Source organism: Peromyscus leucopus, chromosome 8b (genome assembly GCF_004664715.2).
Source record: "Peromyscus leucopus breed LL Stock chromosome 8b, UCI_PerLeu_2.1, whole genome shotgun sequence".
Lineage (NCBI taxonomy): Eukaryota > Metazoa > Chordata > Mammalia > Rodentia > Cricetidae > Peromyscus > Peromyscus leucopus.
Genome location: NC_051086.1, coordinates 92,593,819 through 92,615,558, shown reverse-complemented (window position 1 = coordinate 92,615,558; position 21,740 = coordinate 92,593,819). Strand labels below are relative to the sequence as shown.

General features: G+C 41.7%; 2 protein-coding genes and 2 pseudogenes across 2 annotated transcripts; 2 read left to right on the top strand and 2 right to left on the bottom strand.

The window, feature by feature from the left end:
• Positions 1-402: 402 nt before the first annotated feature.
• Positions 403-955, bottom strand: LOC114707006 (annotated as a pseudogene).
• A 350-nt stretch (positions 956-1,305) lies between these two features.
• Positions 1,306-2,418, top strand: LOC114706983 (keratin-associated protein 9-9-like). Its single transcript, XM_028889562.2, has one exon. The coding sequence runs from the start codon at positions 1,348-1,350 to the stop codon at positions 1,990-1,992; it is 645 nt and encodes a 214-aa protein (XP_028745395.1). The 5' UTR covers positions 1,306-1,347; the 3' UTR covers positions 1,993-2,418.
• A 7,868-nt stretch (positions 2,419-10,286) lies between these two features.
• On the bottom strand, positions 10,287-10,840 carry LOC114707005 (annotated as a pseudogene).
• Positions 10,841-11,198: 358 nt separating this feature from the next.
• Positions 11,199-11,900, top strand: LOC114706982 (keratin-associated protein 9-1-like). Its single transcript, XM_037201221.1, has one exon. The coding sequence runs from the start codon at positions 11,233-11,235 to the stop codon at positions 11,875-11,877; it is 645 nt and encodes a 214-aa protein (XP_037057116.1). The 5' UTR covers positions 11,199-11,232; the 3' UTR covers positions 11,878-11,900.
• The last annotated feature ends 9,840 nt before the right edge of the window (positions 11,901-21,740 follow it).

Below are 21,740 nucleotides of genomic sequence, written 5' to 3'. Positions count from 1 at the left end.
TAGTCATGGTGACACACGCCATTAATCCCAAGAAGTGAGCCTTTAATTCCAGGGAGTGATGACAAAAACATAAAGATATATAAGGCATGAAGAGCAGAAACTAGAAGCATTTGGCTGGTTAAGCTTTCAGGCTTCTAGCAGCAGTTCAGCTGAGATTCATTCTGGATGAGGACTCAGAGGCTTCCGGTCTGAGGAAACAGAATCAGCTGAGCAACTGGCAAGGTGAGGTAGCTGTGGCTTGTTTTGCTTCTCTGATCTTCCAGCATTCACCCCAATACCTGGCTCCAGGTTTGTTTTTATTAAGAAGACCTTTTAAGATTCAATCTAAGTGCAGAGAGCAGAAGAAAGTTGTAAGAACAAACTAATTTTTTTTCTTCTATCTGCATTTATTTTATGTGGAATTTATTCCCGTGCCATAAGTTTTTGTTTCTTCAGTTTCTTCTGTGATATCTCCTTTTCTGCGCAACCTCCTCTTCTGGCTTTGGAACAATTTGTTCCTTTTCAGTGAGGATCATCTCGATGTGGCAGGGGGAGCTCATGTATGGGTTAATCCAGCCATGAGCTCTGTAAGTCCAAAGGCGCATCTTAGGTGCTTTGTTCACCTGGATGTGTTCAATGACTAGAGAATCCACATCTAAACCCTTAAGTTCAGCATTACTCTCTGCATTCGTAAGCATGTGCAGCAAAAATTCAGCACTCTTTTTAGGCCAACGGTCCTGGGTCCAGCCCCACTGTTTGGCCTGGGCACACCTACCAGCCCCACCATTATACCACCAGAAAGGCACACATTGCTTCTTTAAAGTGACATCTTTCAGATATTTGGTGGCTTTTCAGATATGAACACCCTTGATGGCCTGGGCAGTTCACGGGTGTTATGAAAGTGAACCCAAAGATTTGAACCTCTCGATTTGCATGAGTTTGTAGGGTTTTCTGGGTTAAGCGAGTAGCAAACCATCTTCACGGGTCACCTGAGGCCGCTTACAGGAAGAGGAAGTGCTCAAGAACAAACTAATCTTGACCTTCCCATCCAGGCAGGAGCTATCAAAGGACCAGATAGTGATGAGAGTTACAACAGCGCTGAAGGATGAACCCATGACTTATTGGAACAAGTTCAAGTGAGCTATTCCCAAGTAAGCAATGAACACTTTCAAATGATTCAGAGCATTGGTGAGAATTTCCTTCTTCAAAAACACAAATTAAATATGGAAATGGTACACAAAGAGGAAGAGTCTTTCTGATTGGCCCAAACCTTGGAGAACGGTTGTATAAAAGGCCCTGACTGGAAGAACTTGCTACACTGTTGAAAACTCACCTGTGAACAGACTATCACCCTCCACACCTGATACCATGACCCTCTGCTGCTGCCCACCTTGCTGTCAGCCTAGCTGCTGCAGCACCACCTGCTGCAAGACCACCTCTTGCTGTGAATCCAGCAGCTGCCCTGAGTCCATCTGCTGCCAGCCTTGCTGTCCCCCAAGTTGCTGCTGCATACCCTGCTGCCAGTCCAGCTGCTGCAACATCAAGTCTGTCAAAAACTGCTGCCAGCCCTGCTGCCCACCAACATGCTCTGAAAGCACGTGCTGCAAGACCACCTGTTGCAAGCCAACGTGTGTGAGCATCTGCTGCAGCACACCCTGCTGCCAGCCCTGCTGCTGTGAGCCCAGCTGCTGCCTGCCCTGCTGCTGTGAGCCCAGCTCCATAAAGATCAGCTGTCAACCAGCTTGCTGTGAAACCAGTTGCTGCAAGAATACCTGTTGCAAAACAAATTGTGTGACCATTGGTTGCAGCCCACCCTGCTGCCAGCCCTGCTGCTGTGTGCCCACCTGCTGCCTGCCCTGCTGCTGTGTGCCCACCTGCTGCCAGCCCAGCTCCATAAAGATCAACTGTCAACCAACTTGCTGTGAAACCACCTGCCGCAAGACCACCTCTTTTCAACCAACCTGTGTGAGCATCAGCTGCAGCACACCCTGCTGCCAGCCCTGCTGCTGCTGACCAGCTCCACAAAGGAACGTCTGCACTGCCATGCTCTGGGGAGAGCTGATGTGACCTAGCAACACAAAGCATCATCTCAACCTTTGCTGACCACATTCATGTTCTCACCAGGAAACCTGACCAATGTAAATTCTTACTTAAATTTGGGAAATGCTTTGAGAAAGGATGGAGTCTCCAACCTTCACTCTCCTCATCTCCAAAGATTATGGATTTTGTGCCATCTTCATGGAGGACTGTTGTTAAGGTCTGGAATCAGTTTACATCTGAGCAAAGATCTTTATCTTTCATACCAAAAAACTTAACAAAACACTTCCCCCAAAACTACTTTATTTAAACACTTATATTCTGAACTCTGTTTTTTCCTGAATTTTCCCAGAATTTTGTGTACTATTTTTTTTCTGATCACTTATGAGTTGTGTCCTGGGAAGCAAGCAATTTTAATAAACTCTGTGCTATCATCATTCCATCTGGTCTATCTTTTTTTATGATAAATCACTTAATGAAAAGTACACATAATCAATAGACTTTCAAATGCTCAGCATGGTACCCTGCATTAGTAACACTAGCATGATGATGAACAGCAGAACCATGAAGGGTTTCTAGCTGGAATAATTGAAAGTTAACACCCAGTGGTTGCCGTCTTCCTAGTTCCTCCACCTCAGCTCCCATAAACCAAGGGTTGGTTTCCTCCTGTGCTGTCTGAATTTTATAAACATCACTTGGATGGAATCATTTACAACAGTGACTTTTATGTCATATTCTCTTTATAACATTTTATCAGTTCACAATGGGATAGGCATAAACTTAGAAGTGTCAATATCCCTCTAGGATTCTGATTTCATGTCATTTGCTAAAAAACGAGTGCATATGAGACGATAATGTTGAATGAAATAAACCAAATTCAAAAAGACAAATTATCAAGCAATTGTTCTCACTTGGAAACCAAGATTTTACACATAAACTTCAAATCCTGTAGATTGTCTATGAGAAAGAGGGACTAGTGAGGGAAGGGGCTGTGGAAGAGCAAATATCATATAAGTACATGAGTTCATGATGTACTTAAAGGGATTCCATAGATTCACTCACTACATTCAATAAATTGGCATGATTAAAAACAAAAATTTAAATTAAAAAAATTCTGATATCAATGATCTTGAACAAATATCCTGAGATATGGCTAACGAGTCATAATGTCCCTTTCCTTTTACTTTTTTGAGGAGTCTTTGTAATGATCTGCACACCTGCTTTTCTTCACATTCCCATTGCTGTGTAAGAGTACCAGTTTCTGGGGCTAGAGAGATGGCTCAGCTCTTAAGAGCACACACAGCTATTGAGGGCACTGGGCTCAGTACCCACCATCCACATAGCAGCTCACAACCACCTGTAATTTGGGTTCCAAGACATCCAATGACCTCTTCTGGTATCCCTGGGCATGTGCTGTACATACATATGGGTATGTATGTACACACATACATACATACAGGCAAAATACTCGTATATTTAAAATATAATAAATGTACATATATGTGCAGTCAAAACAACCATGCACATAAAATATAATATATAAACCTTTTTAAATTTTTTAAAGTTTGAAGAGGCCCAATCCTCCACACACTTGTCAACACCTTTTGATCTCTTCTATTTCTGATACTAGATAGATAACATTCTAATACTGCAATTGTTATACACTCAAAAAATATTTCAGTGCTTGGTGATATCTCACGCCATCAGGGAGAATAAAGCAGACAATGAAGGAACCATATCCCTCTGCTGTGCTGCGCTGGGCAAGCCCTGTCTCAGTGCAGCTCTCTGGACTCTAGACTTCCATGATTCATCATGTAGTTATCTTTAGAGGAATAGCATTCCTTCCCACCACCTGCACCAGGGTCTGCTCTCCTCATCTCTGAGTTACTCCTTTCCACAAAATGGCTCTCTAGCTACTTGTGCTATTCTCTTAAAAAAAAAAAAAAACAGAGTCTATTTATGTAGCCCTGGCTGTTCTGGACCTCTCTCTGTAAAGCACCCTGACAGGAACTCACAGAGATCTGCTTACCTCTTCCTCCCAACTGCTGGTTTTAAAGGTGTGTGCTGCACACCTGGACACATATGTGCTTACCAGTTGTGCCCTCTACAGGGAATCTCTCTTGATTTCTGTCTTGAGCACCAGGATGTGTAGTTTTCATAATGAGATTTCTGACTTAGTGTAACTTTTGCTACCATTGAAAACCTTCTCAAACCCTGAAAAATGTTATTTCTGGAACCCAGAGTTAATGTTTTATACATGACACTTTTCTAGCCAGCCATGAAGACATCAAGATCCTTTGCTCTTCTAAAGAAACAGCCTTTGGGAGGCATACGCAGGCAGATCTCTGTGAGTTTGAGGCAAGCCTGGTCTCCAAAGTGAGTTCCAGGAAGGGCACTGGGCTACACAGAAAATCCCTGTCTTGAAAAACCAAAAAAAAAAAATTAAGGAAAAGAAAGAGAGAGAGAGAGAGAGAGAGAGAGAGAGAGAGAGAGAGAGAGAGAGAGAGAGAGAAACATGGTATGGTAGGAGGATGAGTAAAAATTCCCTAAAATACATTGTGCTGACCTGAAGTCCACCGTGAGATTCATTACCATCCCATTCTACATCTCCCTACTTAATTCCTGACCCACAGTATTATCTCCTGACTGCCAGCCTTCAGCTCACACTCAAGCCAGGTATTAGGAGAGTTAAAGGAATATGAACTCTCCCAGCACTGGAATCCCAACCTGAATAGTTCAAGGAAGATGTTCTTATTCATTATCTAAAATCCTCCTCTGTATCCCCTGACCCACTGAGGACTCTCTCATCCTTCATTTATATAAAAAGTTGTTTGACCTGTCACATCTCCCTTCCTATACTCTGGCCAAGAATGAGGTCCATAGCTCAGTGGTATCTCAGCTCTTTCTCTTATTCCTAGAAGGATAAGACCAGGTCTGAGAATAGAAACTCTTTTATTTTATCCCTTCATAACATGCCTTAAAGTCAGTTATGAGTTTATCTGTCTTAAAAGTCAACTTGTTTATGAATATATAAAGATATGAATGTTTGTCTACAGGTATTATGTGCACCATACAAGCACAGTGCCCACAGAAGCCAGAAGAAGGCAACTGATTCCCTGGAACTAGAGTTACAGACAGTAGTGAACTGCCATATAGGTGATGAGAACTAAATCTGTGCTCTCTGCAAGAGCATCCAGTGGTCTTAACAACTGAGCTATCTCCACAGACCCCAGAGTGCCTTCTTTCCAACTCAGAGCTTCATCTATGATGTCTTTGTAAGTCTCAATGTCTCTTTCAGTAGAGTAGCTAGCTGTCTTCCCAAAGACCCAGTGCTTGCCTGTTTTTGTGCTTATGGATCTGGTGACAATCTGGTAGCATCAGCTTCTTAGTTATGTTTAGTTAGCAGGCACATTTCTCCAGAGTCTCCTCAGTGAATTAAGCTGGCACATTCTTTGTTTAAACCTTAAAACCTCTATAAGTGAGAAGAGACAAAAAGCAGACTGCTATAACTTGTAAGTGTTCAGAAGACTTTAACATATGAAAACATTAGTGTGCTACTAGGAATCTAAGCACAGACCCTTAACAGAATAGCTGTGTTGGCTTTTTCTTACTTTCTGAGCAATATTATTATTATTACTATAATTATTATTATTATTATTTACTTGTTATTATTATTGTTTGATTAATCAAATTTGTTCCCTGACAGTTTCAAACATGTTTATAATGCATACTGATCGCTCTTACCCCTACACCATAGGCACTAGGTTCTAAAAAGCCTGGGCATGCACTAGGGACAGGTCCTGATCCCAATGCCTGTGGGAACCCTATACAGTTCAAGCTAAACACCTGTCTTGCTTATCCAGTGGGCCTAGTCCAGTACCATGGAGGCTCCTCAGCTATTAAACTTTTAACAGTGTCTTGATTTATTATGGTATCTTTTTCCTTGCTCTCTCACACTGTTTCCATTCCAGCTCAAACCTCCTTTTCCCCTAAGCTCTCATTCCCCATCCCTTGTCCTCCATTACACCCCCTACCTCCCCCCAGTTTGCTCATGTAGATCTGATCCATTTCTCTATCACTGGGCAATCCATGCATCCTTCCTAGGGTACTGCTTGCTAGCTAGCCTCCATGGATCTGTGGGTTACAGTCTAGTTATCCTCTGCTTTATATCTAGTATCCATGTAGGAGTGAGTACATACCATGTTTGTCCTTCTGAGTCTGGGTTACCTCACTCAGGATGATATTCTCTAGCTCCATTCTTTTGCCTGCAAAACTCATGATGTCATTGTTTTTCTCTGCTGAAGTGTACTCCATTGTGTATATGTACCACATTTTACTTATCCATTCTTCAGTTGAGGGGCATCTAGATTGTTTCTAAGTTCTGGCTATTAAAATAATGCTGCTATTAACATAGTTGAACATGTGTCCCTGTGGTATGATTGAGCATTCCTTGGGTATATGCCCAAGAGTGGTATAGCTGGGTCTTGAGGAAGATTGACTCCCAATTTTCTGAGAAACTGCCATACTGATTTCCAAAGTGGCTGTACAAGTTTGCATTCCCACCAACAGTGGAGGAGTGTTCCCCTTGCTCCACATTCTCTCCAACATAAGTATTTTTTATCTTAGTCATCCTGACAGGTGTAAGATGTTATCTCAGAGTCATTTTGATTTGCATTTCCCTGATGACTATAGATGTTGAGCAATTCCTTAAATGTCTTTCAGCCATTTGGAATTCTTCTATTGAGAATTCTCTGTTTAGCTCTATAGCCCATTTTTTAATTGAAATGTTACATATTTTGATGTCTAGTTTCTTGAGTTCTTTATATATTCTGGAGATCAGCCCTCTATCAAATGTAAGGTTGGTTAAGTTCTTTTCCCATTCTGTAGGCTGTCATTTTGTCTTATTGACCATGTCCTTTGCCCTCAAATGCCTCTCAGTTTTAAGAGGTCCTATTTATTACTTGTTGCTCTCAGTGTCTGTACTACTGGTGTCATGTTTAGGAAGCGATCTCTGCTGCCAACGTATTCAAGACTACTTCCTACTTTATCTTCTACCAGGTTCAGAGTAACTGAATTTATGTTGACATCTTTGATCCACTTGGACTTAAGTTTTGTGCATGGTGACAGATATGGATCTATTTACAATCTTCTACTTGTTGACATCCAGTTATGATAGCACCATTTGTTGTAGATGCTCATGGGAATGTAGGATTAACATAGCAAAATGGCAATCTTACCAAAGCAATCTAGAGATTCAATGCAATCCCCATCAAAATTGAACACAATTCTTCACAGACCTGGAAAGAACAATACTCAACTTCATATGGAAAAACAAAAAACCCAGAATAGCTAAAACAATCCTTTACAAATAAAGCAACCTCTGGAAGAATTACTACCCTGACTTCAAGCTCTACTATAGAGCTACAGTAATAAAAACAGCTTGGTACTGGCATAAAAACAGAAATGTGGACCAATGGAATCGAATTGAAGAACCTGACATTAATCCACACACATATGAACACCTATTTTTTGACAAAGAAGCCAAAATTATTCTCTATTTCTGATGGCCAACATGAATAAAAGTTCTTGTTAGAGGACTAACAAGAGCTTGTCCTGTTTGGGTGGGGACAGGGGAGAAGAGTCTCTGTCTCAAAAGAGTTGGATGGCATGTGTGATAATGAAACCTGACATTGTCCTCCAGCCCCTGGTGCACACACACACATGAACACAAACACACACATATTGGAGTATGCATCCATACGAGTATTAAAATGTCCCAATAATGGATAGTGGAGTACAATACATCCCCTTTAACAGACAGCACTGAGAAACTGAGATGTCTAATTGCACAAGACTGATAGTAGATACCTGTCCCTCACTCTAGGCAAAACCCAACATAAAATGGAACAGAGTCCATTCTGGCCCCAACTAATGCCCCTTCTCTATGTGAATCTGAGTTTTGAATTTTTAGATTTGTGTGTTTATCTTGGAATGCCTGTAAAGGCCAGGGAGATTGACAGGGACTGATGATGTGGGAAGGGCTTAAAAGACAGGAGACAGCAGAACACATGCCAATAAAAATAGAGAGGTAGAATATTGTGGTGGAAATGTGTGCAGGAAGCTAGTAGTGGGGAATGGAGAATAATACAGAGTGGAGGGGAGAGTTAATCAAAACTAATGATGTGCTAAAAGTTAACTGGAGACTGATTATTTTCTACACTAGTTGACAAGTATAATAAGAAGAGTCTGAATGGAAGTACCCTGCATGGGTAGTGCAGCTCCAGAAGCTATAGGCAATTAAACAAAATCCTAGTTTGGGGTATGTGATAAAAACCCTATGGGAAGCCCACAGGTCTCCAAAACAACACACACTATTAGCTTTTGATTACCCACCAGACACAGCTAGTAAGACCCTACTGCTGAAAACATCATATGATTTGGTCATAGGACATAGAGGAAAGAAGTCAGTAATGTAACCAGAGTTATGATGCCCATAACTGCCTACCATGCTTATGAAAGCAACACTAATTAAACTCAGTGGAATGGACACACACAAACAAACACAGAAAGACACAGACACAACCAAACACACAAACACACACACACACACACACACACACACACACACAATGAACACTGGAGGGAATCTTTGGAGGAAGAAAAAAGGTTCAGTGTAAGAGAAATCCAAGAGAATGATTAGGAAATAGTATGATCAAAACATATTATTTCCATATATGAAATCAGTAAAAGCCATCATGAAAGAAGCCTTTAATCCTTGTATGCAAGAGACAGAGTTAGGAAAATCTTTGTGATATTCGGGCCATCCTTGTTTATTTAAGGAATTCCAGGCCAGTGAGTGCTTCATAGAGAAACTGTTTTGAAAAAAAAATGAAGAATAAAAGGATAAAAATAAAAATAATAGAAATAAAACATTTTAAATAAACCAAATAACATTCAACGTATTTTCATAAAAAACTTCAAGACAAACTTCTGAAAAGTAAAGATGTAGAGCAGTCCAGAAAATGAAGAAGAAAGACAAACAGAGAGAGATAAGGACAGGGGTTTAGAGAGCCAGGCAGATGGAAGGAAATCAGGAGATCACCAGTCTAAGATCACTGCTCCTGCTGACAGCCAGATGTGCACTGGAGTCACCAGCTCACCCTCATTTGTATGGATCTTAGCATTTCATCCACATGAGCTCCTGGGAGCAGACAGTCAGCCAGGATTATTGATAACCACATCTACCCAGGAGCAGAGAGTCAAGATTGATGGTCACCACATCTATCCAGGAGCAGTCAGTCAGTCAGGATTAATTGTCACTACATCTACCCAGGAGCAGACAGTCAGTCAGGATTGATGGTCAGCACAACTACCCTGGAGAAGACAGTCAAGACTGATGGTTACCACACACTCCACTGATGTCTCCTTATTTCTAATATGCTGTTTCTCTTTATACCCATCAATTCTGGGTTCCAATCTGCTATGAAACACATCATTCCATATACCCTTATCTCAAACCACCTTTAAATGAAACCCACATACACACGGATAGGAAATTACACAGAGATTGACACCTGGGACACTTTGGAATTGGGCTTTGTGGGCAACACTCAGGGAACTAGGCAGAGAGTACATGATTGTGAATACAGCACCATCATACCTGTGGTGATATTGTGTTCCCCAAACTATTGTGCACCCTAATAAATTTAACTGGGGTCAGTGAACAGACAGCCACTAGATAGAGAGGCTAGAAAATGATGGCACTCACGCCTTTAATCCTAGCATTCCAGAGACAGAAATCCCCCTGGATCTCTGTGAGTTCAAGGCTACATTGGAAACAGCCAGTCATGGTGACACACACCTTTAATCCCAAGAAGTGAGCCTTTAATTCCAGGGAGTGATGACAAAAACATAAAGATATATAAGGCATGAAGACCAGAAACTAGAAGCATTTGGCTGGTTAAGCTTTCAGGCTTCTAGCAGCAGTTCAGCTGAGATTCATTCTGGATGAGGACTCAGAGGCTTCCAGTCTGAGGAAACAGGATGAGCTGAGCATTTGGAAAGGTGAGGTAGCTGTGGCTTGTTTTGCTTCTCTGATCTTCCAGCATTCACCCCAATACCTGGCTCCAGGTTTGTTTTTATTAAGGAGACCTTTTAAGATTCATGCTACACATACCCAGAGACATGTATCAATCTAAGTGCAGAGAGCAGAAGAAAGTTGTAAGAACAAACTAATTTTTTTTCTTCTATCTGCATTTTTTATGTGGAATTTATTCCCATGCCATAAGTTTTTGTTTCTTCAGTTTCTTCTGTGATATCTTCTTCTTCTGCGCAACGTCGCTTTCTGGCTTTGGAACAATTTGTTCCTTTTCAGTGAGGATCATCTCCATGTGGCAGGGGGAGCTCATGTATGGGTTAATCCAGCCATGAGCTCTGTAAGTCCATAGGAGCATCTTAGGTGCTTTCTTCACCTGCATGTGTTCAATGACGAGAGAATCCACATCTAAACCCTTAAGTTCAGCATTACTCTCTGCATTCTTAAGCATGTGCAGCAAAAATTCAGCACTCTTTTTAGGCCACCGGCCCTGTGTCAAGCCCCACTGTTTGGCGTGGGTCACCTACTGGCCCCACCATTATACCGCCAGAAAGGCACACATTGCTTCTTTAAAGTGACATCTTTCAGATATTTGGTGGCTTTTTGGATATGCATACCCTTGATGGCCTGGGCAGTGTCATGGGTGTTCTGAAAGTGAACCCAAAGATTTGAAACTCTCGATTTGCATGATTTTGTAGGGTTTTCTGAGTCAAGCGAGTAGCGAACCATCTTCACGGGACACCTGAGGCCACTTACAGGAAGAGGAAGTGCTCAAACAAACTAATCTTGACTTTTCCATCCAGGCAGGAGCTACCAAAGGACCAGATCGTGATGAGAGTTACAACAGCGCTGAAGGGATGAACCCATGACTTATTGGAACAAGTTCAAGTGAGCTATTCCCAAGTAAGCAATGAACACTTTCAAATGATTCAGAGCATTAGGTGAGAATTTCCTTCTTCAAAAACACAAATTAAATATGGAAATGTTACACAAAGAGGAAGAGTCTTTCTGATTGACCCAAACCTTGGAGGACGGTTGTATAAAAGGCCCTGACTGGAAGAACTTGTTACACTGTTGAAAACTCACCTGTGAACAGACTATCACCCTCCACACCTGATACCATGACCCTCTGCTGCTGCCCACCTTGCTGTCAGCCTAGCTGCTGCAGCACCACCTGCTGCAAGACCACCTCTTGCTGTGAATCCAGCAGCTGCCCTGAGTCCATCTGCTGCCAGCCTTCCTGTCCCCCAAGTTGCTGCTGCATACCCTGCTGCCAGTCCAGCTGCTGCAACATCAAGTCTGTCAAAAACTGCTGCCAGCCCTGCTGCCCACCAACATGCTCTGAAAGCACATGCTGCAAGACCACCTGTTGCAAGCCAAACTCTGTGAGCATCTGCTGCCAGCCTTGCTGCTGTGTGTCCAGCTGCTGCCCTCCCTGCTGCTGTGAGCCCAGCTGCTGCCAGCCCAGCTCCATAAACATCAGCTGTCAACCAGCTTGCTGTGAAACCAGTTGCTGCAAGAATACCTGTTGCAAAACAAATTGTGTGACCATTGGTTGCAGCCCACCCTGCTGCCAGCCCTGCTGCTGTGTGCCCACCTGCTGCCCATCCTCCTGCTGTGTGCCCACCTGCTGCCAGCCCAGCTCCATAAAGATCAACTGTCAACCAACTTGCTGTGAAACCACCTGCCGCAAGACCACCTCTTTTCAACCAACCTGTGTGAGCATCAGCTGCAGCACACCCTGCTGCCAGCCCTGCTGCTGCTGACCAGCTCCACAAAGGAAGGACTGCACTGCCATGCTCTGGGGAGAGCTGATGTGACCGAGCTGCACAAAGCATCATCTCAACCTTTGCTGACCACCTTCATGTTCTCAGCAGGAAACCTGACCAATGTAAATTCCTACTTATGTGTTGGAAATGCATTGAGGAAGGATGGAGTCCCTCATCCTCACTCTCCTCTTACCCAAGATTATGGATCTTTTGCCATCTTCATAGGGGCTCATGTGAAGGTCTGGAATCAGTTTAAGTTCTGAGCCAAGATCTTTAGATCTCTCACCAAATAACTTAACAAAACACTTCCCCAACAATAACTCTATTTAACCACTTATCTTCTCAACTGGATTTTCTTCTGAATTTCCCCAGAGTTTTGTGTACTGTTTTCCTCTTTCTGCTCACTTATGAGTTGTGTCCCTGGACGCAAGCAATTTTAATAAACTCTGTGCTATCATCATTCCATATTGTCTATCATTTTATTTTGATAAATTACTTAATGAAAATCCACAGAATCAATAGACTTTCAAATGCTCAACCTGGTGCCCTGCATTAGTAACACTAGCATGTTTGTGAACAGCCAATCAATGGAGAGTTCCTAGCTGGAATAATTGAAAATTAACACCCAGTGGTTGCCGTCTTCCTAGTTCCTCCACCTCAGCTCCCATAAACCAAGGGTCTATTCTCTCCTTTGCTCTCTGACTTTTATAAACATCACTTGGATGGAATCATTTATAACAGTGGCTTTTCTGTCATATTTTCTTTATCTCATCTTATCAGTTCACAATGGGATAGGCATAAACTTAGAAGTGTCAATATCCCTCTAGGATTTGGATTTCAACCATGTCATTTGCTAAAAAAAAACAGGGGCATATGTGATTATCATGTTGAATAAAATAAACCAAATTGAAAAAGACAAATTATCAAGCAAGTGTTCTCACTTGGAATCCCAAGATTTTACACAGGAATTTCAATTCTGATAGATTGTCTGTAAGAACAAGGGGAGAGGCTGTGGAAGAACAAATATCATATAAGTACATGAGTGCATGATATGCTTAAGGAGACTTCATAGATTCAAGTCACTACATTCAATAAATGGAGATGATTAAAAATAAAAAATGTAAATTATAAAATACTCCAATTTCAATGATCTTGAACAAATATCCTGAGATATGGCTACCAAGTCATAATGTCCCTTCCTTTTACATTTTTGAGGAGTCTTTGTAACGTTCTGCACACCTGCTTTTCATCACATTCCCATTGCTGTGTAAGAGTACCAGTTTCTGGGGTTAGAGAGATGGCTCAGCTCTTAAGAGCACACACAGCTCTTGAGGGCACCTGGGCTCAGTTCCCACCATCCACATAGCAGCTCACAACCACCTATAATTCGGGTGCCAAGACATCCACTGACCTCTTCTGGCATCCCTGGGCATGTGCTGTATATACATACATACAGGCAAAATACTTGTATACATAAAATATAATAGGTGTACATACATATGTGCAGTCAAAACAATCATGTACAAAAAAAAAATTATATAAACCGTTTTAAATTTTTTAAAGTTTGAAGAGGTCCAATCCTCCACACACTTGTCAACACCTTTTGATTTCTTCTATTTCTGATACTAGATAGACAACATTCTAATACTGCAGTTATTATACACTCAAATAATATTCCAGTGCTTGGTGATATCTCACGCCATCAGGGAAAATAAGGAGACAAGGAAGGAATTGTGTCCCTCTGCTGTGCTGCGCTGGGCAAGCCCTGTCTCAGTGCAGCTCCCTGGACTCTAGACTTCCGTGCTTCATCATGTAGTTATCTTTAGAGGAATAGCATTCCTTCCCACCACCTGCACCAGGGTCTGCTCTCCTCATCTCTGAGTTACTCTTTTCCACAAAATGACTCTGTAGCTACTTGTACTATTGTCTTTTTTAAAAAAAACCAACCAGAATCTATTTATGTAGCCCTGGCTGTTCTGGAATTCTCTCTGTAAAGCACCCTGGCAGGAACTCACAGAGATCTGCCTGCCTCTTACTCCCAACTGCTGGTTTTAAAGGTGTGTGCTGCACACCTGGACACATATGTGCTTACAAGTTGTGCTCTCCACAGGGAATCTCAACTCTTGAATTCTGTCTTGAGCAACAGGATGTGGAGATTTCATGATGAGTTTTCTGACTTAATGTAACTTTTGCTACCATTGAAAACTCTCTTAACCCCTGAAAAATGTTATTTCTGGAACCCAGAATTAATGTTTCATACTTGTCATTTCTCTAGCCAGCCATGAAGACATCCATATCCTTTGAAACAGGGTATGGTAGGAGGATGAGTAAAAATGCTCTAAAATACATTATGCTGACCTGAAGTCCACCCTGAGATTCATGTCCATCCGTCGATACACCTCCATAGTTAATTGCTGACTGACAGCATCATCTCCTGCCTGCCAGCCTTCAGCCCTCACTCAAGTCAGATCATAGGAGAGTTAAAGGAATAGGAAGTTCACCAACAGTGGATTACCACCCTGAATAGTTCAAGGATGATGTTCTTATTCATTATCTAAAGTCCTCCTCTGTCTCCCCGGACCAACCAGAGACTCTCTCATCCTTCATATATAAAAAGTTGTTTGACCTGTCACTTCTCCCTTCCTGAACTCTGACCAAGAATGAGGGCCATGGCTCAGTGGTATCTCAGCCCTTTCCATTAATCCTAGAAGGATAAGAATACCATGTCTGAGAATAGAAACTCCTTTATTTTATCCCTTCATACCATGCTTTGAAGCCAGTTATGAGTTCATCTGTCATAAAAGCCAACTTGTTTATGAATATATAAAGATATGAATGTTTGTCTACAGGTATTCTGTGCACCATACAAGCACAGTGCCCACAGAAGCCAGAAGAGGGCATCTGATTCCCTGGAACTAGAGTTACAGACAGTAGTGAACTGCCATATAGGGGCTGAGAACTAAGTCTGTGCTCTCTGCAAGAGCATCCAGTGGTCTTAACAACTGAGCTATCTCCCCAGACCCCAAAGTGCCTCCTCTCCAACTCAGAGCTTCACCTATGATGTCTATGAAAGTCTCAGTTTCTCTGTCAGTAGAGTAGCTGGCTGTCTACCCAAAGAACCAGATCTTGCCTGTTTTTGTGCTTATGGATCTGGTGACAATCTGGTAGCCTCAGCTTCTTAGTTATGTTTAGTTAGCAGGCACATTTCTCCAGATTCTCCTCAGTGAATTTAGCTAGCACATCCTTTATTTAAACCTTAAAACCTCTATAAGTGAGAAGAGACAAAAAGCAGACTGCTATAACTTGTAAGTGTTCAGAAGAATGTTAATATATGAAAACATTAGTGTGCTACCAGGAAACTAAGAACAGACCCTTACAGAATAGTTGTGTTGGCTTTTTCTTACTTTGTGAGTATTATTATTATTATTTACATATTGTTATTATTATTATTTACTTATTGTTATTATTGTTGTTTAATTAATCAAATTTGTTCCCTGACAGTTTCAAACATGTTTATAATGCATACTGATTGCTCTTACCCCTACATTCCCTGATTTCACTGCCACCCATGTCAACCCATCCACTTCATATGAATCTCTTTTCCATACTCATTTATTTTTTTGGTGTGTGGTCCAAAGACTTAAAACAGGGCTGTCCAAGTGTCCATGTATTTGGAGCTATCCACTGGAGCATGGTGAGCTCAGCAAGGGGAACAAATCTGAAGACTTCCTCTCCCAAAACTTATCAATATAGTTCAACAAAGAAGCATTGAGTCTAATGAGCCCCTCCCCTATCAATCACTGATTATTGACAGGGCTGATCTTGTACATGTTCAGTGAAACTAAACACATCTGCTATGAGTTTGTAAAAGTCAATGGCTGTCCTGAGTTTTGGAGGATAACATTTTCCAGACATTCTCCCATCTTCCAGTTCTTACATTCTTCCTGCCCCTTTTTCTCAGTTTTTTCTGAGCCTTACAGGGGGTGGCACATATGTCTTCCTTGGTGCTGGTCTATAAATCATCATTTATTCTCAGCATCTTGGGCAGCCATGAGACTGTGCATTCACTACCATTGACTGCAGAGAGGCTTCTCTGATTAAAGCTGAGAAAATAGCTTTGGTCTATAGAAATAAACATAGATATTTAGAAGGTAGTTTGATGCCATGTCAATGAATTAAACAATAGCAGTATAAGTTCCTTTCTCATACTTATGAACTTGCCAGTCATGGGTAATTGAATGGGTTTACAATACCAGGCATGGATTCCTTCCTGTGCAGCAGGCCTCAAGTGTAACTGAAAGGCATAAATGTGGTGGTATTGTGTCCCCAAAAATATTGTACATGCTAATAAACTCACCTGTGGTCAGAGAACAGGACAGCCACAATATTAAACCTAGAGGCTAGGCAGTGGTAGCATGTGCATTTAATCCTAGCATTCCAGAGACAGAAATCACTCTGGATCTCTGTGAGTTAAAGGCCACATTGGAAACAGCCAGGCATGGTGACACAGGCCTTTAACTCCAAGAAGTGAGCCTTATTCCCAGGGAGTGATGGTAGAAGGCAGAAAGATATATAAGGCTTGAGGACCAGAAACTAGAAGCATTTGACTGGTTAAGCTTTCAGGCTTTTAGCAGCAGTTCAGCTGAGATTCATTCTGGATGAGGACTCAGAGGCTTCCAGTCTGAGGAAACAGGATCAGCTGAGCAATTGGCAAGGTGAGGTAGCTGTGGCTTGTTCTGCTTCTCTGATCTTCCAACATTTACCCTAATAGCCAGATCCAGGTATGTTTTTATTAATAACACTCTTTAAGATTCCTGGTACACATAAATCCTTCTGTCATTGTTATCCAAGGTGATATATTTGCCTGGCAGGTTTCTTTTGTAGTTTGTAGTGTCAAAGTTAGGAAAGACTGTTGATAACAGATACCACCCACAGCACCCCCACAGTAATCTCTATAATTCTTTCGGGCACTTTGATATCTCACCATAGGGAGAAAGCTTCCAACTCAGTTTCAGATTGCTCTCTCTGAACACTTGACCATGTGTGTGCTATCTTCAGCCATATGGTCTTATTCTGTATTTCTTTTTGTTTCTTTTTTAAATATATTTTTTATTTAGGGATTTTCTATTTATTTTACATACCAACCATAGATTCCCCTGTCTTCCCTCCTCCCGTACCCCAGCATTACCCCAAATCCACCCCCATTTCCACCTCCTCCAAGGCAACTCCCATGGGGACTCAGCTGAGCCTGGTACATTCAATTGAGGCAGGTTTAAGTCCCTCTTTCCTGCACCAATACTGCACAAAGTGTCTCACCATAGGCACTAGGTTCCAAAAAGCCTGTGCATGCACTAGGGACAGGTCCTGATCCCACTGCCTGTGGGCCCCCTATACAGTTCAAGCTAAACAACTGTCTCACTTATCCAGTGGGCCTAGTCCAGTGCCATGGGGGTTCCTCAGCTATTGGTCCACAGTTCATGTGTTTCAACAAGTTTAGCTAGTTCTGTACTTTTTCCAGTCCTGGTCTCAATATCCCTTGCTCATAGAATCCCCCTCTCTCCCATCGATTGGACTCCTGTAGCTCTGCCTGGGACCCAGCCATGGATCTCTACATCTGCTTCCATCAGTCAGTGGATGAGGGTTCCATGATGACAGTTAGGGTACTCAGCTACCACACACCAGTATAGGCCATCGCAGGCACCTTCTCAACTATTGCTAGTAGTCTATGATGGAGTCATTCTTGTGGATTCCTGGGAACCTTGCCATGGTGTCTTCATTTATTATAGTATCTCTTTCCTTGCTCTCTCACACTGTTTCCATTCCAGCTCAAACCTCCCAGTCCTCTAAGCTCTCATCCCCCATCCCTTGTACTCCATTACCTCCCTGACTCTTAGTTTGCTCATGTAGATCTCATCCGTTTCTCTATCACTCAGCAATCCATGCATCCTTCCTAGGGTCCTCTTTACTAGCTAGCCTCCATGGATCTGTGGGTTACAGTCTGGTTATTCTTTGCTTTATATCTAGTATCCTTGTAGGAGTGAGGACATACCATGTTTGTCCTTCTGAGTCTGGGTTACCTCACTCAGGATGATATTCTCTAGCTCCATCCATTTGCCTGCAAACCTCATGATGTCATTGTTTTTCTCTGCTAAAGTGTACTCCATTGTGTATATGTACCACATCTTATTTATCCTATCTTCATTTGAGGGACATCTGGATTATTTCCAAGTTCTGGCTATTACTAATAATGTTTCTATGAACATGTGTCACTGTGGTATGATTGAGCATTCCTTGGGTATATGCCCAAGAGTGCTATAGCTGGGTCTTGAGGAAGATTGATTCCCAATTTTCTGAGAAAATGCCATACTGATTTCCAAAGTGACTGTACAAGTTTGCATTCCCACCAACAGTGGAGGAGTGTCCCCATTGTTCCACATCCTCTGCAACATAAGCTCTTCAGTGTTTTTTTTTAATCTTAGCCATTCTGACAGGTGTAAGATGGTATCTCAGAGTCATTCTGATTTGCAATTCCCTGATGACTAAGGATTGAGCAATTCCTTAAATGTCTTTCAGCCATTTGTGATTCTTCTATTGAGAATTCTCTGTTTAGCAATATAGCTCATTTTTTAATTGGAATGTTATGTATTTTGATGTCTAGTTTCTTGTGTTCTTTAAATATTCTGGAGATCAGCCCTCTGTCAGATGTAATGTTGGTGAAGATCTTTTCCCATTCTGTCATTTTGCTGTCATTTTGTCTTACTGACCGCCTCCTTTACCCTACAAAAGCCTCTCAGCCTCACGAGGTCCTATTTATTAATTGTTGCTTTCAGTGTCTGTACTACTGGTATTATATTTAGGATATGATCTCTGCTGCCAATATATTCAGACAACTTCCTACTTTCTCTTCTATCAGGTTCAGAGTAACTGGATTTATGTTGATTTCTTTCATCTACTTAGACTTAAGTTTTGTGCATGGTGACAGATATGGTTCTATTTGCAATTATCTACATGTTGACATCCAGTTATGAAAGTACCATTTGTTGTAGATGCTCATGGATAGATAGGATTAACATCATAAAAATGGCAATCTTACCAAAAGCAATATACAGAATCAATGCAATCCCCATAAAAATCCCAACACAATTCTTGACAGATCTGGAAAGAACATTATTCAACTTCATATGAAAAAAACAGAAGACCCAGGATAGCTAAAACAATCCTTTACAATAAGGCAACCTCTGGAAGAATCACTACCCTAAATTCATTCTCTACTATAGAGATACAGGAATAAAAACAGCTTGGTACTGGCATAAAAACCGACATGTGGACCAATGAAATCAAATTGAAGTCCCTGACATTAATCTACACATGTATGAACACCTAATTTTTGACAAAGAAGCAAAAATTATTCTCTATTTCTGATGGCCAATATGAATAAAAGTCCTTGTTAGAGGACTAACAAGAGCTTGTCCTGCTTGGATGGGGGCAGGGGAGAAGATCTCTGTCTCAAAAGAGGTGAATGGCATGTGTGATAATGACACCTGAAATTGTCCTCCAGCCCCTGGTGCGTGCGCACACGAACAGAAACACACACATATCACTGTGTGCATACATACGTGCATTCAAATGTCCCACAAACACATAGTGGAGTAGAACCCATCCCATTTAACAGACAGCACTGAGAAACTGAGATGTCTAATTGTGTAAGACTGATAGTAGATCCCTGTCTCTCACTCTAGGCAAAACCCAACATAGAATGGATTACACTCCATTCTGGCCCCAACTAACACCCCTTCTCATATGTGAATCTGAGTTTTGAATTTTTACATTTGTGTGTTTATCTTGGAATGCCTGTAGTGGCCAGGGGGATTGACAGGGACTGATGATGTGGGAAGGGCTTAAAAGTCAGGAGTCAGTAGAACACATGTCAATAAAAATAGAGAGGTAGACTATTGTGGTGGAAATGTTTGCAGGGAGCTAGTAGTAGGGGAATGGGGAATAATACAGAGTGGAGGAGAGAGTTAATCAAAACTAATGATGTGTTGAAAGTTAACTGTAGACTGATTATTTTCTACATTAGTTGACAAGTATAATAAGAAGAGTCTGAATGGAAGTACCCTGCATGGGTAGTGCAGCTCCCAGAAGCTATAGGCAATTAAACAAAATTCTAGTTTGGGCATGTAATAAAAACCCTATGAGAAGCCCACAGGTCTCTAACATACCACACACTATTAACTTTTCTTTTGATTACTCATCAGACCCAGCTAGTAAGACCCTACTGCCAAAAACATCGTATGATTTGGACATAGAACATAGAGAAAAGAAGCCAGTAGTGTGACCAGAGTTATGTTGCCCATAACTGCCTACCATGCTTATGAAAGCAACACTAATTAAACTCAGTGGGATGGACACACAAAAAAAACACAGAAAGACACAGAAAAATATATAGAGACATACACACACACAATGAACAGTGGAGGGAATCTTTGGAGGAAGAAAAAGAGGTTCAGTGGAAGAGAGATCCAAGAGAGTGATTAGGAAACGGTATCATCAAAACATATTATTTGCATATATGAAATCAATAAAAGGCATCATGAAAGAAGCCTTTAATTCTTGCATACAAGAAACAGAGTTAGGAAAATCTTTGTGATATTCAGGCCATCCTTGTTTACACAGTGAAATCCAGGGCAGTCGGTGCTTCATAGTGAAACTGTTTTGAAAGAAAAATAATGAAGCATAAAAGGATAAAAGTAAAAAAAAAAGGAAAATAAAATATTTGGTTTTTTTTTTTTTTTTTTTTTGGTTTTTCGAGACAGGTTTCTCTGTGTAGCTTTGCGCCTTTCCTGAGCTCACTTGGTAGCCCAGGCTGGCCTCGAACTCACAGAGATCCACCTGGCTCTGCCTCCCGAGTGCTGGGATTAAAGGCGTGCGCTACCAATCCCCGGCTAAAGGAAAATAAAATATTTTAAATAAACCCAATAAAATTCAAGGTATTTTCATAAAAAAACTTCAAGACAGATTTCTGAAAAGTGAAGACGTGGAACAGTCCAGAAAATGAAGAAGAAAGACAGACTTAGAGAGATGAGGACAGGGGTTTAGAGAGCCAGGCAGATGGAAGGAAATCAGGAGATCACAAGTCTAAGATCACTGCTCCTGCTGACAGCCAGTTGTGCACTGGAGTCACCAGCTCACCCTCATTTGTCTGGATCTTAGCACTTCATCCACATGAGCTCCTGGGAGCAGACAGTCAGCCAGGATAATTGATAACCACATCTACCCAGGAGCAGACAGTCAAGACTGATGGTCACCACATCTATCCAGGAGCAGTCAGTCAGTCAGTCAGGATTAATTGTCACTACATCTACCCAGGAGCAGACAGTCAGTCAAGATTAACTGTCACTACATCTACCCAGGAGCAGACAGTCAGTCAGGATTAATTGTCACTACATTTACCCAGGAGCAGACAGTCAGTCAAGATTAACTGTCACTACATCTACCCAGGAGCAGACAGTCAGTCAGGATTAATTGTCACTACATTTACCCAGGAGCAGACAGTCAGTCGGGATTGATGGTCAGCACAACTACCCTGGAGAGGACAGTCAAGACTGGTGGTCACCACACTCCACTGATGTCTCCTTATTTCTAATATGCTGTTTCTTTTTATACCCATAAATTCTGGGTTCTAATCTATGAAACACATCATTCCATATACCCTTATCTCAAACCACCTTTAAATGAAACCCACAGACACAGGGATAGGAAATTACACAGAGATTGACACCTGGGACACTTTAGTTGGGCTTTGTGGGCAACACTCCAGGAACTAGGCAGAGAGTACATCATTGTGAATACAGCACCAT

Coding starts and splice junctions, on each gene's coding strand:
- LOC114706983 (XM_028889562.2), top strand. CDS start 1,348: ATGACCCTCTGCTGCTGCCCACCTTGCTGTCAGCCTAGCTGCTGCAGC.
- LOC114706982 (XM_037201221.1), top strand. CDS start 11,233: ATGACCCTCTGCTGCTGCCCACCTTGCTGTCAGCCTAGCTGCTGCAGC.